Here is a 17224-nt window from a genome sequence, read left to right on the forward strand (position 1 = left end):
CAAACGGGAGCACAGGAGGAGTTAATAACGCTCGGGAGCGAGGGAAGCCGTTAAATAACGCTCCGTGGGGAGGCCGAGCTCCGGGAGGCCGGTGCGCCCCGTGCCCTGGCGCGCAGCACAGCTGAACTCCCCTGCTTGYGCTGTGGTAACGGCAACGCAAAACAGCACGGATTTCCAGCTGGGCATTTGTACTTAGAAGTGATCACACAGGGAGGAAAGAAAAAAAAACAAATTTGTGCCAAAACGAAACGGGCCCCCCCCGCCCCCCTAGGGCCGTTCCCCGAGGCCGCCTGCCCAAGGACTACTTCTCCTCCTCCCCCCTCGCCTCACGGCGGCGGAGGGATCGCTTTTCTCTGCCACACGCTGCGCGCGCTTCCCGCCCGGCCTATAAAGGGTTTCCGGCGAGCCGCGTCGCGCTCCCTCGTATCCGTGCGCCAGCCGCGCTCTCTGAGGGGACGGCGGCCATTTTGTTCAGTGCTGGGTCTGGGCTGAGAGCGGCGGCCGGGAGGGGGCGGAGGGGGACGGACGGAGAGGGAGCGGGAGAAGAAGAAGGAGCGCGGGGAGGCGAGAAGGAAGAGGGAAAGACGAGGGAGGCCGAGAGCAGGAGCCGGGCCCGGCCGAGCAGTGAGCGGAGGGAGGGGAGGGGTCCGCCTGGCCGCTGAGAGGCGATGGCGGATATAGACAAGCTCAACATCGACAGCATCATCCAACGGCTGCTGGAGGGTGAGGGCCGGGGCGCGGGGCGGACGGGGAGGGTTGCGGAGGCCGAGCCGGGGCCCCCCGAGCCCCCGCAGGCTCCGTGGCGGCGGGGGCGCCCTGGGCCCCGCGCGGGGGTCGCGGCACCAAAATGGAGGGTCCCTGAGGCGCTTTGTCTGCGCGGGCGCCTCTGCCCTGCGGCCCCGGCTTCTCCCCTCGCCCTCGTGTCGCCGAGCGGCCCCCTCTGCCCTCCCGCTGCAGAGCCGAGACCCGCCGGCTGCCCCTTCCTCCCGGGGCTTCGCTTAGTGATGCGTTTGCAGTGTTTTAAACGCTTTAAACCGTTTTTTTCAGCGCACGGGGACCGCGCTTGGCTGGGTCGTGCCGGGGCTCTRGGAATGAGGATTCTCCCCATTGAAAGAGCCTCTCGAGGCAGCGTTTCAGAAAGTGGGCAGCGGACTTAACCCAGCTTGGTGGAATTATATCTTTAGCATTATCTGCACGTGTTGATACAGCCGTGAGGCTTTAGGTCTTGATTCACAGCGTGCGGTGGTTTCTAAAACGCGGATCTCAGGTTGCGTTTTGTTGCGTTTCAGACAATGCTTCGGGGCTCATTGTCCTGCATCGYTAGCGCTTTGGGGTGAAAAAGAGTTGCATAGAGCCCAAAAGCTAAGGGAAATCTGGGTGTCACAGGAGGCGCCTCCAGCATCTTTCCTCTGGCTCTGAGGCTCGGCATCGGTTTAGAAGTGTCGGCTAATCTTTCCTAGGGCAAAAGGTTGAGGAGCAGCCAATGGCAAAATTTCTTCCTGGCATCAAGCAAGATTATTTAGAGAAGGAAGCCAGACTGATCCTGTCTCGTTTCAAGTGTGTCAAGGCAGGCGTCTCATCTGGATTTGCGCTTGAAGAGCTTGGTCAGGGGTTTAACTTATTTCTCTTTGGCACAAAGTCATGTACGATTTTTCTGAGGCAAATAGTGATGAAATAAATACTTTTTAGTGCTCTCCCACTCTTTTCTTATAGAATTTAATTGAGAAGAATGTCCTGGGTAATGAAGGGCAAGGCAGAGTAGTGCTGCTTAAAAATTGTTTGGGATTACAAACCTACTAAGTGTATTTTGGGATTATTCAACTAGAGTGAATAAATAGTAGCCCCCTCCCCCCCCCACCCAAATTTGTTTCAGGCTTTGTTGTTGCTGATTTAAACTCTCCTTGTTAAAGTTGCTTGGAGTCTTTTCCTGATTCTCTAATACACTTTGTAGGTGTCTGATTCTCTGTGTCACTTTCTTGGTGACATATTAATACACGGTTATAGCAATTAGAATTTCTACTTGATTTGCCCTAATGTTGCTAATGCAAGTGCAAGTTACTAATAGCAAAGACTTGAAAGTTGAGCCTAAAAAAGGTCAGAGTCACTTGAATAATTTCTCTTGTTCAGAGTTTCAATAAGTAGTGAGATGTGTTACACCAATATGCTAAATTTTTGCCTGGCTTCTTTCTGTATCCTACATTGAGAGGAGATGAGAGCTTGTAAAGACTAGTCTAGAAAATCTTTGAGGTGGCTCTGTAACAAAAGGTGTTATTACCTAAGGTTGCATCAGCAGTCAGAACCGGGAAAAAAAATCTTGGCTTTCTTGGCATTTTAGTTAGGATTTAATGTACAAATGAAATTAGGATTTCAGTTACAAACRTTAACTCACGCTATATTTAGACATAAGCTTTGTTTATTGCTTATTAAATGTGTATTGTAAAACATAGTACATGAACAATAACGGTTGACCTTTAATCATTTCTCTTTTTTTATTTTTTTTCAGAAAGGACAAAATGATACTGCTTTTGAGCAAGTGCTGCWTTTTTGATAGATTTGTGTGAATTACTGTGCAAATGCCATTCTCTCTGTAGTTTTTCGCCTTGACTCATCTTTTTCCTGAGGTGATTAAGGTATAGCTAGGTAGATTACATGACTGATCTAAGGGGAAGTTCTGCATGGTATGAAATGGGGAGAGGAAAAAAAAAAAAAAAAAAAGCTAAAAGGTGTGTAAGGGAATTTTTTTGCTTCATAGATTTGGACTAAGCATGACAAATTTAAGAAATATTTATATAGAAGATAAGGTTTTTTAATCGTTTTTTAGTGCAGTTTAGAATTGTGTTAATATTCAGTTATATAAAGTTTAGTTTATATAAAGTATTTATATAGATACTTCTTCAGTTGATGCCCATTTCAGASTGGTTAAAATGGTAATCAACCACATATGTGCTACAAAATCTCTTAAGTAGTTGACTGCTTTTCTAACAGTTATTTCAGGTAATTTTGCTAATGTGAACGATATCAGCAGTAATGCGACAATAATACCATTTTCTTTTTTTAAAGGTAACCAAACCAATATACTTCATAAAGTATTTCAAATCAGTAAGAAAATGCATTTAAGCAGATATTTGTGTTTTATAATACGCCCTGGTATCGTGCTTTTGGACGAGACCTAGAGCCTTACACAGGTAGCGAAATTAGTCTAATTGTACAGGTGGAGCGAAGTGATTAGATGGTGAATATTAAATTGTTCCAGCTTTGATTCTTATTATAGAGCATTAATAATGTATTTATCTTGACATCTCCTCTTATAAAAATTGATGCAATTATTCTGATTGGCTGACATTCCTTTTCCCCAAATAGTTGATATATCCCACCCACAGAAGGTTATTTAGCAGAAATTACTAGATTATTCTTTAAAGGAATTTGAAGCATCTATTTGGCTTTTCATGCTAAGGTAAATATTTGGAGAATATTTATTTCTCCAAGTGTTTATAGTAAAGAGCTATTTGGCATTGAAATGTCACAAAACATTTAAACTTTTTTTTCAGTGACATTGTTCTTAGTCTTGGAGAGCAGTTTGATGAAAACATTGAACATAGTGATCACTCTTTTGTTGTAATTGAACTTACATTTTGCTTGCCCCACTCCTTTGCTAATGGCAATTATGTCCTACTGGGGCCACTTTTATGAGAACAGTTCGTCTGTTTTCGTCAAGTTTAGTTACTTTCATAGCAATGATTTTTCACAAGAACAAGACTTTGAAGTATATAGTAAATAACAGCATGCTGCATTAAGTATTGAAATGTTTCCTAAATGTCTGATAGSAGACAAAGGTTCAAATGTATTGGAGCCAGCTCACCTTACTGAGGAATAAAAAGGGACAAATTTGAGGGCAAATTATTCTTCTGGAAGGAGTATTGTAGGCAGTTTGCAAGCAAGGCCACTTGCAAAATTAGTAGTTCCGAGCTGGCAACTGTACATGTCTGCTAAATGAAAACTTCTAGACAAGAAAAATACTAGCAAAGTTCCCTGTAGGATGAAAAATTAGTAGCATCTCTGTAGTCATGTAAGAGGTTCCAGGAAATGGCAGAATTCCTGCTCAGCACCAGGCAGAGTCTGTTGAAAGAAATTCCAAGATTCCCCCAGTGTGATCATGGTTTCCTTTGTGTTTCATGTCAGATGTTGTTTCTATAACTTGAGAGCCCCCTTAGCTGCTTCCTTCCTTAAGTGTTGGCAGCTTTTTACATGAATGATGTAAGCAGGGTCTGGTTTGAAAGTGGAGCTCATAGTAACCTATCTAGAAGGCAAGGCTGAAATGTACTAATCTAACCCCATAACAAGGTGAAATAATGCAATTTCAAGATATGTAAGTGGGCACTAGTTGGAGTATGTCTCTGAATCTTTTTGTCTAAGGGAGTGCTGTAGGTAATGAGTGGAGGCTACTGTGACAAATGGCATGTAAGACCAGAATGGTAGCTCTTGGTGCACTAAGAAGGATTTCATTTTCATAAAATCAGTAGAAAGACTCTAGATCCTTGAACTTTCTTGTTTGTACACCCACTGATTTCTATTCCTGGTAAAGCCTGTTGTATAGCTGTCAAGGAGATATTCTGCCTAATTTGCATTAAATAGAAAAAGAGGATCTTTGTTATTAAAAATAGCTGAGCAAAAGAATATGGGTATTAAACTTTTGCTGTTGGAGAAGACTTTTGCATATGCAGTTATACTTTTTACATCTTTCTGGTTAAAGCAAGCCTRAGGGATTTTCTGGCAATTTCATATACTGAGCTAGGCTTGTGGCTGTTTTTTACAGACAATTCTCTGAAACTTGGTCAGATTTCGCTTCCTGGTGTTTGGGATACTGTTTCTTATAGATAAGCAGCACTTGATAACTTTGAATCATGTAGTTTTCTGTAACTTACAGCTTAAAGTTCATTATTTTCTATGGTGTTGCAGCAGGTTCTAATAATGGAAATGGGAACTCTGCAAATGAAAGACAAGGATTAGATTCCTGTCACTGCTTTGAGAGCAGATAAGCCAGTCAAATTGTGCCTTATTACCTAATAGGTGGAGTGTGGCCATTTGTCACCTGTGGAGTAGCCGGGTCCATGTACTGAACTCAGTTCAGCGCATAGGTACCTCCAGAGTGAAAGTATTTTACAAGATGAAAATTTGCAGTCATGCAAAATCTCCTGCTTGGTAAAGCTTCTCTAAACTTTTGCCACACTGGAAAGAGTAGAGTAAAACTTCATGCAGATGCTTGAGTGCTAGGGAGTTGCTTTCCAGCTTCAGTTTTGAATTTGAAATGATCTGATCAAAGTTGGTAGTACATGAAGTAAAGCAAAAGCCTTTTAACATCAATCACTTCCAAATTATTTATTCCCTCTGAGTCGACAGTGTGAAACTGAATGTGAACCTGTCACAAGGGTCTGTTAAAAACAACCCGCAATATTTTGCAAGTGTCTTTAGAATTGCAGGCATCTTAACATAACATATATGGTAAATTGAGAAGAATTAAACTCATGTTTAATGAGATAAAAATGAACTGAATTGCTGATAGACTATTTGAAGCATTTTTCTATGCAGCAACTTGAGTCTAACACTTTATCTGACAGCACTTTAATTGCTTCTTTTAACATAGTATTAAAAGAAAATGAGATATTTGGACTGGTGAAATTTCTAATATTTTTGAATAAACACTGCAAGAATGAACTCTTTTCTAAGTATCCTTTTCACATGACCCTTGGAATTAGCTTATGCTATCTTATAATCACTTAATAAGGCAAACATTTAAATATAGCAGCAAACTGAACACTGGAAAATGCTAGCAGTGGTGTGCCATGCAGTCTTTCTTACCACCTTTTGTGATAGAACTCACAATTTTGGATATACCCTTCAAAGAGATGTATAGAAGCTATCCTAGACTTAATTGGGTTGAAGTTTCTGGCAGTTACCCTTTGTGGTAATTCTGTTTACTTGCCCCAAAACACAGGGGTGAAGTTTTCTCTCTTGATTTTACTTCCACTGATCTACTGTGCTCTTTTGGTACTGCACTCAGAGTAGGTATTTGCTGTCGCTTTCTAGCAGTCTTCTCCCTTGTTTTGGAGCACGCAATATTAATTTTAATAGTAGGAGCTTATTGATTTACCTTCGGGACAGCCTGTGAGGAAGCACTTAGTTCATAACTCTCAAAAATCACTGAAAATAGTGCAACTGTATGTTGAGGCAAGTTATAAATAAAAGTGTTTGAAATGGGTTTTTTTCTCAGCTGATTAAGTTGTAACTTGTTCATCTGTCCTGGATTATTTTTAGGTGTTGAAAGAACAAATGTGTGTGTATGGAACTGTCAAGCTGTTGTGTGAACTTTGACCAAGCTGCCCGTTAGTATTGCACTGTCTCATGTCAGTAACTGCTTTGTTTTGGTCCAAAGGAGAGAACAGAAGCTGTAAACACAACATACTTCTCAGGCTGTTATTTTTGCCCTTCAGTGGGACTAAGTCTTTAAGACTGAGTCAGAGAAACCTCTTATGAATTCATTGAGACTGAATATCCTGCATTTTCTTGCCAGCTCTTTCATTATGGATGAGAGAATCCTTGCACTAAAAATACAGATTTCTCAAGACAACATGCAGTTCTGCTGCAAATTTGATTTTTTTTTGAAGCCAAAAATAATGTTTCCAGTTTCTCAGGATGTAGGTCAATGTTAGAAGAAACTGAACACTTTGTGCTGATTCTGTATTGGGCAGTAGTTTTCAAAATGTCATTGGCAGACAGTATGTTACAGAGATGAATCAAATTTTCATAATTTCTATCCTTCTCACATCAGTGCCAGTGAGTTYATATAAACTGCCACCTTCCACCAAGGTTTTCTACAACGAAGTGACTAGAGCTGCAGAAGATTTTTACTGTTTCCATGAATATATATCAGAAACCTGCAAAACTTTTATCTGAAGCAGTCAKTTTTCAGATTTCCATTTAATCTTTTGCAAAAATGAATGCCTCTTCCTTATTCATAAGTGTTAGTGACTCAGTGCATTGCATGTATCTTGTATTTTTGTTCAGAACTTATGTTAGTTTTTGATTTTTCTGGTTTCAGTTGGCTCCTCACTGTTTTTCTGTAAATGTCTCTTTATTGCTTCTGGATATTTGGTATTTTGAGCAAATTGATTGCTTGAAGTGTTTGGAAAATTACTGTATGGCTGAAAAGCTTCATGCATGACAAACGGCTGTGACAAAGATCTAACTTTTGTTTATATGCTTCATTACTCCAAATATTTTAATGGAAGACTTGAGGCTTAGTGGTAATTCCAGTGGGCCAAAGTAATGTCAGTGCTGAGTGATAAAACATAGGCAGTGAGTAATATGGAAGCATGTAGTGCTTGAATGATAGCACTGTTGATGCTGGGCCTCTTGACCCGCAGCTTTCTTAATGTCACTGTAAATGCACATTGTAATTTGAAGGTCAGTTTTGAAACTTGCTTGGAGAAAGGTTATGTGTTTTAGGGTATTGTTAGTAATTTCTACACCGTGAGATCTGCAGGAGCACTGCTGAAAGTCCTTGAGTATTCTGTAGCTTCCAGATTTCTCACTGTGAAACAGCAGTAGCAAGGGAATTAGTCGGAAACAGTATTAGTGTTGTTTATGGATTCAGGAAGATAATGCATCAGGTCGCTCATTTGTAAGAGCTTTGGACTTATGGCTTTTTTTCAACTAAAGACCAGGTTTGGGGGATAAGACTTGAAATTCTTTAGTCTCAATACCGTATATTTTATACACTGTAAGTAGCCAAGCTAGTTGATATTACTAGTGTAATAATTTTGTTTGTAAAAGCATTAYCAGTGTTTCCTGGCATTTGAGGCTAAAGTTCTTAGATCATCTGCCTTTGGGTGTCTGAACGAATGGGTTATATTGTAGAAGATACTAACTCTGTCCCTYCATAGTATTACTCAAACTTGCTACAGGTTGTTTGCTTAGGCCTTATCGGTATTCCATCTCGTTGCTGATTTTGACACCAGATAATATTTTGCAAGTTTTGCAAATAAAGGCAGGTGKTTTTTTGTTACTTAGTGTTTTTCTAACCCTGATGAACAATATAGTACCCCTCTCCTATTGCTGCATGCAATTTAGCCTTAGTTAGGGAATGACGACCATACAAATGTCCTTGTTCTTGCAAGAGAAATGAGGGGGAGGAGGTGATAAAGGGTGGGAGAACTAGATAATAAGGTTGAAGTGGCATAAACATATTTTGTGTTCATAGTTTGTAGGATACACTTGCAGTTACTGACTCCATTAGAATAAAAAGCTTAAAAATAGATTTTAAAACTTAGCAGTGCAGTAAGATTCTGTAGAAAGAGGTCGAAAGACAAAGATCTTCTGCTACATGTGTCTCTTAAATTTGCTTTTACTACCAAAATCAACCTCTTGGGTTGCTTCTCTTAAAGTTCATGCAGACCCTTGGTAGCAATATTATTTCACTTATGTTAAARTTAAAGGAGCTATTGTAACATTCTGATCAGAAGATATGTTTCCATAGGTGCATCATTCTTTCTTTTTGTTCATAGGTTTTGGTGCTTGATAGCTGCTGTGTAGAATAAGGCAGCACAGCATTTATTTGTACAATGATCTTTTTATTTAGAAACAGCTTTGGTGGGCAGGGTTATGTGAAAGCCATACAAATTAAAAAGGACACTTCATTTTCACAGACCCAGAAAGCTTTACTGAGAAGTGCATAACTTTTGAAAAGTGTTGTACTAAGATGTGTTTTACAATCAAAYTGGAACTAAAGTAATTCCATTTAACTTCTGAAATTTAATGGGGGAAATGTGAAGTCAAGAGTTTAGATGAACCTTAGCATACAACTGAAACGGAATGTGATACCCTTTTGCTGTTAATACGGCAGTTCAGTCTCAGGGTGACAAAGTGATGTTATCCCGTTATCTTCTCATTCTATATTAAGTGGCATTTAGTCAGGACCTTAAAAATAACACAAGGGATACTGATTTGGATAACTAAATGCTGTTTTTTTTTCTGACAGTGAGAGGATCAAAACCAGGTAAAAATGTCCAACTTCAAGAGAATGAAATTAGAGGACTGTGCTTGAAATCAAGAGAAATCTTTCTCAGTCAGCCTATTCTACTAGAACTTGAAGCTCCACTCAAAATATGTGGTAAGTAATRTGGTTTTAATTTGATGCTTGGCTTTGGGTTTTTAAGTCAATACAGGCATACTAAGAGGGAAACAAATGCAAGATGCTACATTCTGACAGGTGAACTAATAAATGATTGTAGCAAAGGGAAAATAAACACATGCTGGATCCTTTGGGGAGCGAGGGGATGAAAGGGAGGCAGTAACAAACATAGGAATTTAGGTGAGGATCAAAAACTCCAAACTGAAAAGTAGCTGGTCCAGTTCTACCAGGTCAGTTGGAGAAGGAATTCAGGCAGAGTTTTGAGAAGTAGTTTTTATACAGATGAAATAATGTTCCTCAAAATCATGGCTGAACAAAGAGAAGCAATGGAGATGTTTATTGCAAATGCCATTCAAAGAACTAGTTGAACAGTGATTTTAACAAAATTCTACATTTACATGAGTGCTGGAAACTTCATTCTACAGCTTTTCTCGGACTGCCCTTGTGGTTTGGTTTCACTAGCCTTATACACTGTGGTGTTCATTTTGCAAGCATATACATGTGTAATTATGCTAAAGGAATGTAGAATATCAAAGACCTAATAAATGCACTTCTTAATAGCTTCCAGCAAAGAAACTACATGCTTGCTCTTAGTACGGTTAATTGTTGTCCTATGTAGGTGTCACATTTCTGCATGTGATAATTTTGTATTTTTTTACTTGTAGGTAATATCTGAGTGAATACTTTTCATGTTTCTGAAGCTTTGTTTGTTAATATTTTTCTCTAGAATCAATGAAAGAATGTAGCAAGATGTCACTTACATGCTGTTTATGAATATTCTTTATAGGTGATATCCATGGACAATACTATGACTTGCTTCGACTCTTTGAGTATGGAGGTTTTCCACCAGAAAGCAACTACCTATTTCTTGGTGATTATGTTGACAGAGGAAAACAGTCTTTAGAAACGATTTGTCTCTTACTGGCCTACAAAATCAAATATCCAGAGAATTTTTTCCTCCTTAGAGGGAATCATGAATGTGCCAGCATCAATAGAATTTATGGATTTTATGATGAATGTAAGTAATATGTATGTAATACGTATTTTCATGACTTCAGAAAGCAGGGTAGCAGCAGTTTGTTTCCAAGCCTTCTGGTATTAGATCACTCTATCTTAATTTGCAGTTACTTTTGACTATTCAGATGACCCCTGGGCTTATTTTAGCAAGGGAAATTTGTCCTTTGAGTGATCCTATTGTATTCTGATCCTTACCATACCAAGCAATGCATGCCAAGTGTACAAATGGGTGATTTTAATTAACAATATGTAGTGGTAAAAATGGTAAATTAACATAGTGTCTAAAGTTCTTATTGTTAGATCATCTAATTAGAGAAAATTTTACTTCTCATGTTTTGCAGTTCATCTTTTTTTGCCAATGAACAGAAATTATGCTACTGTATACTTGCAGTTATAACTTAAGAGAATGGACTGCTCTTTATTAGGGTTATCTTACAGACTATGCGGTCTAAAGACCTGTAATTTTGTAATGTGAAAATACAAAAACAAAATCTTTGCTATTATCTTCTGGAGCATCTGAAACTGAATGCAGTCCTGCTTTATCATGCCTTATTGCATAGGTCAAAAACCTTCTCTTATAAGCTGGGCAAAGGGTATGTGAACCTTCAGTAGTGATGTATTTCATAATTTTCAAGGTCTTTCCGCTGCCTTCCTGTTTGAGAGATTGTGTGTACTTATTTTTGAAGTTAGATTTTTTTAGAGATTCCAAAATGACTTTTTTATTCTTTAAGAAAAACTAAATATTAAGATTTCAGGTTTACTTTTTGCTCCAGGCTTAAACAGATTTAACTTCAATTACACCCTTTCTTATCCCTTCAGATACAGAGTTTCATGCTCCTCAAAGGAGTGCTCTGTCCCATGAGCTCCACTTTGAGCTCTTCAGAATTAGGAGTAGATGCTGCATAGGCTTTTTACTCTCACATGGAGATGAGTGAATTTCATCTTTTGTTAATGGGTCTCAATCTCCAAATTAGTTTGTCACTTTTCAGCAAYAGCAATAATTTGCGAGGAAACACTTCAGGCTAAAGGGAAGGTAGACCAAGAATTACATTAACGTGGTTCGGCATAGTGACCACCCTGTTTGCTATTACAAGTAGCCCTCTATCTTGTGAAGGTCAAACAACTTTGTATTGTATAAAATGCTAGTAGGAGTTTGGTGATTATACATGCTTTTGCAGAGGAGAATTGAAAAATTCATTTTATACTGGAAGTATGTGGGCCGTTTTCTGTCAACTTTTTGATTTGTTTACCGTCCAGTTTGATCCGTTAAGTCTTTATTCTCATACCATATGTATGTTGTAAAGTAGAAATTTATATTCATATATTTCAAAGGATGTGCCTTATATCTAGATATTGTGGAGGAGATTAAATGGTTAGATAATTGTGCATTTGGAGCATTCTTGCGACTTATGTTGTGGAACCTACTTAGCTTGTAGCTCACAAGATGTGCTCTCCATGGCTGGCTCTCCTTGTTCAACAGTGAAACAAAGATGTGTGGCATTTAAACACTGACTCCTTGGAGATTAATCAGACTTAGTCACATCTCAAATGCATTCAGAATTGATATCTGTAGGGAGAGTCCCTTGGAAAATAGAGCTGTAGCAATTTCATTATTCACTCTTATTTCTTAGCCTAGAGAGACCTTCMTGGTAAAATGCTAGCAGAATTTTAGAGGCGGGGGTGGGGGAGGTGGTTTCAAAGAGATGCTCTCTTCTCCTGAAAAAAGCAGATAACAGCAAATGACAATTTTCTGAAATGAGATTTTTTTAAGGATTAGTATTCCAAAGCAAGGTTGGGGCTGGAGCATCTGTCCTCTGAAAGCAGAGTGCAAGTTTTAGATCTGTGCCACTGTGCCAATGTTGTGAGAACTTAAAACTTCTTATAAGTAATGCAGGTAAATAAGGTAAATAAGGTAAATAAGTAATGCAGGTAAATAAGGTAAAAAGAGTTTATATTTAGGCTTCATAGGCTTTTGCACATATTGGTAAAAATAAGATGGTCGTATTAGGTTTTGTAATAGGATTGGAAATATGTATTGACTTTTTCCCCAAATGTCTTTCTAGGTAAGAGAAGATACAATATTAAGCTATGGAAGACCTTCACAGACTGTTTTAATTGCTTACCAATTGCAGCTATTGTGGATGAGAAAATATTTTGCTGTCATGGAGGTGGGTGGTCCTTCCCTAGTCGGTACTTGAGAGACTGCAACACAGTGATAAATCATGGCAAATTCATGTTTACGTTGTGGGCTCTTTCCCTGTTAAAAAGTAYTGATTTTTGATTTCTTCATTTTTTTTAAACTCCAGAGTGTTTCCTCTGCCTTAGCTCATGCACGAGGTAGGGTTGAGCTTAGATTATAAAGTTTTGCAAATCACTGATTGAACTGGTAGTTTTATAACTTCAAGTCTCCTTTTAAGTAAAGAAACTTCATCATTTTTACAGAATTACATAAACCTCTTACACCATGTTTTCAGAATTTGCATAATCTGTTTTGGAGCTAATTTGTAGAAACTGRCTCTGCTGTGATACTTCTTACTTGCTTTATGCAACCTTGAAAGAAGCCAAATAACGTATTGCTGTTGAAGTGCTTATCACTTGCAAGTCATTATAGATGCCCAGGGACATCRGTGAAAAACTTTGGTCTGTTTGATACTCTATTTCATCTTACGAGGACTGATTAGAAAGTAGGCATATACTTTGATTTCTAGTATTAATGCCTGTATTACTTAACAGCACTTTTAACAGATGTTTGCAAATTACTACAGCAAAATTATTGTAATCCTGTAAAATGTGAAAATGGCTTTGCTTATCTTGCTCKCAGTAAGTCTTCTAAAAAGTGACTCATATTCAGTTATAAAAGCTTTAAACCAAACGCAAGATTAAAAAAGTCAGTTAACATTGTTCTTGAACTACATAAAATTGCAATAATGAATCACTTTGGCTATTAAGTTATTTTTTATCTTAATGTGTCAATGTTGCAGAACAAAGTTGGAATAAAATGCAAGTTGTTTGTATGTCTTGACTCTGAACAGGTTTGTCACCAGACCTTCAGTCAATGGAACAGATAAGACGAATTATGCGGCCCACGGATGTACCAGACCAAGGGCTTCTCTGTGATCTCCTATGGTCTGACCCTGACAAAGATGTCTTGGGATGGGGTGAAAACGACAGAGGAGTGTCCTTCACATTTGGTGCAGAAGTGGTTGCAAAATTTCTCCATAAACATGATTTGGATCTCATATGTAGAGCTCATCAGGTATTTACATTTGTGCATTACCCATACAATAGCTAGATTGGAAGGGACGGAGATGATCGTCTGTTCCCGCCCCCCGCCATATACTCCGTGCGGTGTAAGCCTAAGCATAACAAAAAGTTGCTCAAGACCTGGACCAGTCAAAGATCTGCAAGGATTCCTATTTTACTGCTTTTCTGGGCAATTTTTTTCCAGTGTTTAGTAACCCTTGTTATGATTTTATTCTAGTAAATAAAAGCTGTGATTGCCACCCTTGAAAAAGGTTATCTCAAACTAGCAGAATCCTTTTGTTCTCCCCCACTAATGGATTGTGCACTGACCTGAATCCTGTTCTTCCTGATTAATATAAAAGYTTAGAACATCTGCTTAGACCTAGACAGCCTTTCAATTGTTGGATCTTCTAGTGATGCTGTAACTRATCATTTCTGAGCTGGGAATTCTGACTTGGGTGTGTGTGTATCACTTGTTGCTCTGCTTATTGTAGCAAGGAGTTATCTAGTCTAATACTTTTGCTTTTTTCTGTTGTAAAGGTTGTTGAAGACGGATATGAGTTTTTTGCAAAAAGGCAATTGGTAACTCTGTTTTCTGCCCCAAATTACTGTGGAGAATTTGATAATGCAGGTGCCATGATGAGTGTGGATGAAACTCTAATGTGCTCCTTTCAGGTACTARTATCTTAAGATATTTAGTTCTTTGTTGTAGTCTAACATTTTCYGTCTGTAAAGATCTATTTGAAGTGACTATGGTTTTTGTACCAGTAGAGCGTAAGTTGATAACAGCAGATTTAAAGGCTGACTACCCTAACAAAAGCAAAAATGTGGATAGTGCAAAACTTTCTCTCCAGGTATATTTAAATATCTATTCAGTCTCAGCTGAGATGAGTAGATGAACTGTTTGAGCTGGAATAAATCATGCAAGTAAAGCACTTGCTGTTCCATTGTGCTTCCACTGGCAGAAGATCTCAGATTAGCTGCTCTGGATCCTGTCAGAGCTGAGTAGGAAAGCTGTTTGTTTTTTTGGCTAGTTTGACTTGTCATGTAYATTGGCTTTTACTAAAATATGAATTGTGTGATTTGGTGTAAAAGCTTTTTCTAAATGACTGAACTTTCTTTGCAGATTTTGAAACCTGCAGAGAAAAAGAAGCCCAACGCTAGCAGACCTGTAACACCTCCCAGGGGTATGATCACAAAACAAGCAAAGAAATAGTGAATTTGGCACTGCCTTGTTGGGACTTGTAATATAGTATATAACCTCCATTTTTAAAACTGTAATGTGTACTGTTCGGCTTGCTCAAACTAGATAATGTGTTTGTGGTTTTCCTTTTGATTTGATGAATGGCATTTGCTGGTTGTAACAGCAAATGAAAGACTTTTCTCCCTCCCAGGAAAAGAGTTTTAAAGCTTTCCTTTCGTTGGTGTTACAGCTGTACACTCCACAGCATCTTATCCTGCCATTATGGGTAACTGTACAACTGACTCTGAATCTGTACAATGAGTAGTGTAAATGCTTGTTTTCTTCTTTAGGATCTAAAGAGGGCACTAGTGTGCTGTGAGAGTAGAAATTTGTTACTGTCAGAACTTGCATACTGTTTATACAAACCACTGTGAACTTTTTTTTACGTTAAAACTTGTTTTAAAGGGATTGCTTTTATTTTAATGTCTTGTCATGTACACGTTAGTTTTATTGCTGTCAACATTAGGAATAACAACCTTGCCAGCATCACTGGTATGATGTATATTTAATTAAAACACGTCCCTCCGTATACTTTGAATGACGATTAAAGCCATTATTTTAAGTGTTTGTGTCTCTTTCCTGAAGCCAAAGTTTGCTTAGAAAACTGTATATACATGACCCATCACGATATGTTGGCAGGGCTTTTTGTTTATGCCTTCCTCTTGGAGATATCAGGAAGTCTTGGCTTGAAATAGCAAGTAGAAATACTGTGCTGTTTGTTCTATTAATGGTAAAAGTGAATACTTTTTTGTACAATTTCCAATATGAAGGGACTTTTCTACAATTGCATCAGTCCTATGACAGCCAGTTTCAGAAAGCTGGAAGTTATGGAAAGGGTTCTAGGTCTGCCTGAGTGATTTTGTGCATTTTAGCCTAAAGACTTTGTTTTACAAAGAAGCAGAGGAACCGGTGTGATAAGCCAACCCAGCCAGAGGAGTTGATCTTGATCACCAGTTTATACAAATCTCTCACAGTATCGTGTTTTTTTAAAACTGTTAATCTTTTTTGAACAGATAACAGTGTACAATACCATGTAGTAGATATCACTTATTAAATGAAGAAATTGTTAAATCTTCTCAGTGTCAGTTTATCACCACATATACACTGCTCCTCTCAGAACACCCAACTTAGATAAATAAATTGTTCTAGAAACCCACAGATTTTTGGTTCGGTCTTGTCTAAACTTAATGAGCACTGTATATATGCTTCCAGCTTCCCAGGCTTTACAGTTGTTGTCCATCACTTCAGCAAAAGTTTTGCCTAAACTAGGTTAGAGCACAAGGAAAGGCAGTGGGTAGAATGTGCACTGTGGAAGTGTTGATTGTCTTGACCTAGACACAAATGCTGTTTYGGTGACAGGACTGCTTAGGGAGGCTTATAGCCTTACACTTTCTGTGATGTGGCCACCTGCTTCTCTTACTGATCTAGCTGCAGCTGGACGAAGGTGTTCGCCTCTCCAGCAGTAGCTCAGCAACCCCTTAAAGTGTCACCCTGTCAAAGCTTTTTCCTTCAGCCTTGTCTCCTCCCTGTGACTGTTTCAGGGCCGTGCACCCTGGAAGGGCTGTGTCCAGTGCTCCAGTATGGCAGTTCAGATGACCAGTGCAGCAGGGAAGTCCAGCACAAGAGCGGAGATGTCAAAAGCAGGCACGACAGCTGAGCCTCTTGCAGGTTAAGAACAGATGGGTACAGGTAGAGGATGTTTTATGCTCATTGCTAGGAACAGCAATTAGGTTGCTTTTTRATCAGCAGAGGGAGAGCAGCTGCAGCCCTTTCCTATTGTTTTAATAATGAGACTTGAATGGAGCCCTAGTTTACCCAACAAATTAATAGTGTGTAAATATTTACTGAGGTCCTGCTCCATGTGACGTGTTCCTGCTTTATCTTTGTGAGCAGTTGCCTATCAGGATTTCAGTAATGTAAGAGGGGAGTAAAGCAGGTAGCTCTATGAGTGCTGTTCCTCATGCCCATGGGTGTAGCTGTAGGACACTTCAAGCAGTAACTGGCAGCAAACACGGGCTCTATCATGAGCATCCCTCTGCTTTGCAAACTGCAGTAGGGAGGGRCGCTGACGTCTTGAAAGTCACCACAAAAGCAGCAGGAAAGTTGTAATAAATGCAAGTTTTCCTGTAAGTTTTGCAGGATGCCACACATCCTCAAGCACATTACCTGTAAGAGAGTGTTAACTAGTAACACTATTGATAGGGATGATATTCTAGATAATGGGAAGTTTCTATAAGCAGAGGAACTGAGTCTTGTTGACCATTCCACTCTACTGTTTCTTATTACATGACACCTTCAGTGGTTTCTGCTTCTCTTCAAAGTTTGTCAGAGCTGCTGTGCTTTTCAGGCCAGGCTGTTGAGGGAAGCTGAGGGCTTCAAAACCAAGAACAAAACCTTATTTTTGCCTGCAGTGTGAACTGGACCAAATCCACAACAGTACCGAGGCAGCCTCTAGAGGAAGATGGGTGTGGGGACTTGAGTCCTTGATGCGTATACACATTTATTATGCACTTTAGACCTGACCTTGAACAATG

The 17224-nt window shown here is 39.3% G+C and overlaps 1 protein-coding gene across 1 annotated transcript; it reads left to right on the plus strand.

Moving 5' to 3' along the window:
• The first annotated feature begins 429 nt into the window (after window positions 1-429).
• Window positions 430-15351, plus strand: PPP1CC (protein phosphatase 1 catalytic subunit gamma). Its single transcript, XM_026041772.1, has 7 exons — window positions 430-723; window positions 9035-9166; window positions 9975-10205; window positions 12268-12372; window positions 13237-13460; window positions 13988-14122; window positions 14574-15351. Exons 1-7 carry the CDS (start codon window positions 669-671, stop codon window positions 14661-14663), a joined length of 972 nt encoding a protein of 323 aa, XP_025897557.1. The 5' UTR covers window positions 430-668; the 3' UTR covers window positions 14664-15351.
• Window positions 15352-17224: the final 1873 nt, after the last annotated feature.

Source organism: Nothoprocta perdicaria, unplaced genomic scaffold (assembly GCF_003342845.1).
Source record: "Nothoprocta perdicaria isolate Ctin4 unplaced genomic scaffold, notPer1 scaffold_294, whole genome shotgun sequence".
In the NCBI taxonomy this organism is placed as follows: domain Eukaryota; kingdom Metazoa; phylum Chordata; class Aves; order Tinamiformes; family Tinamidae; genus Nothoprocta; species Nothoprocta perdicaria.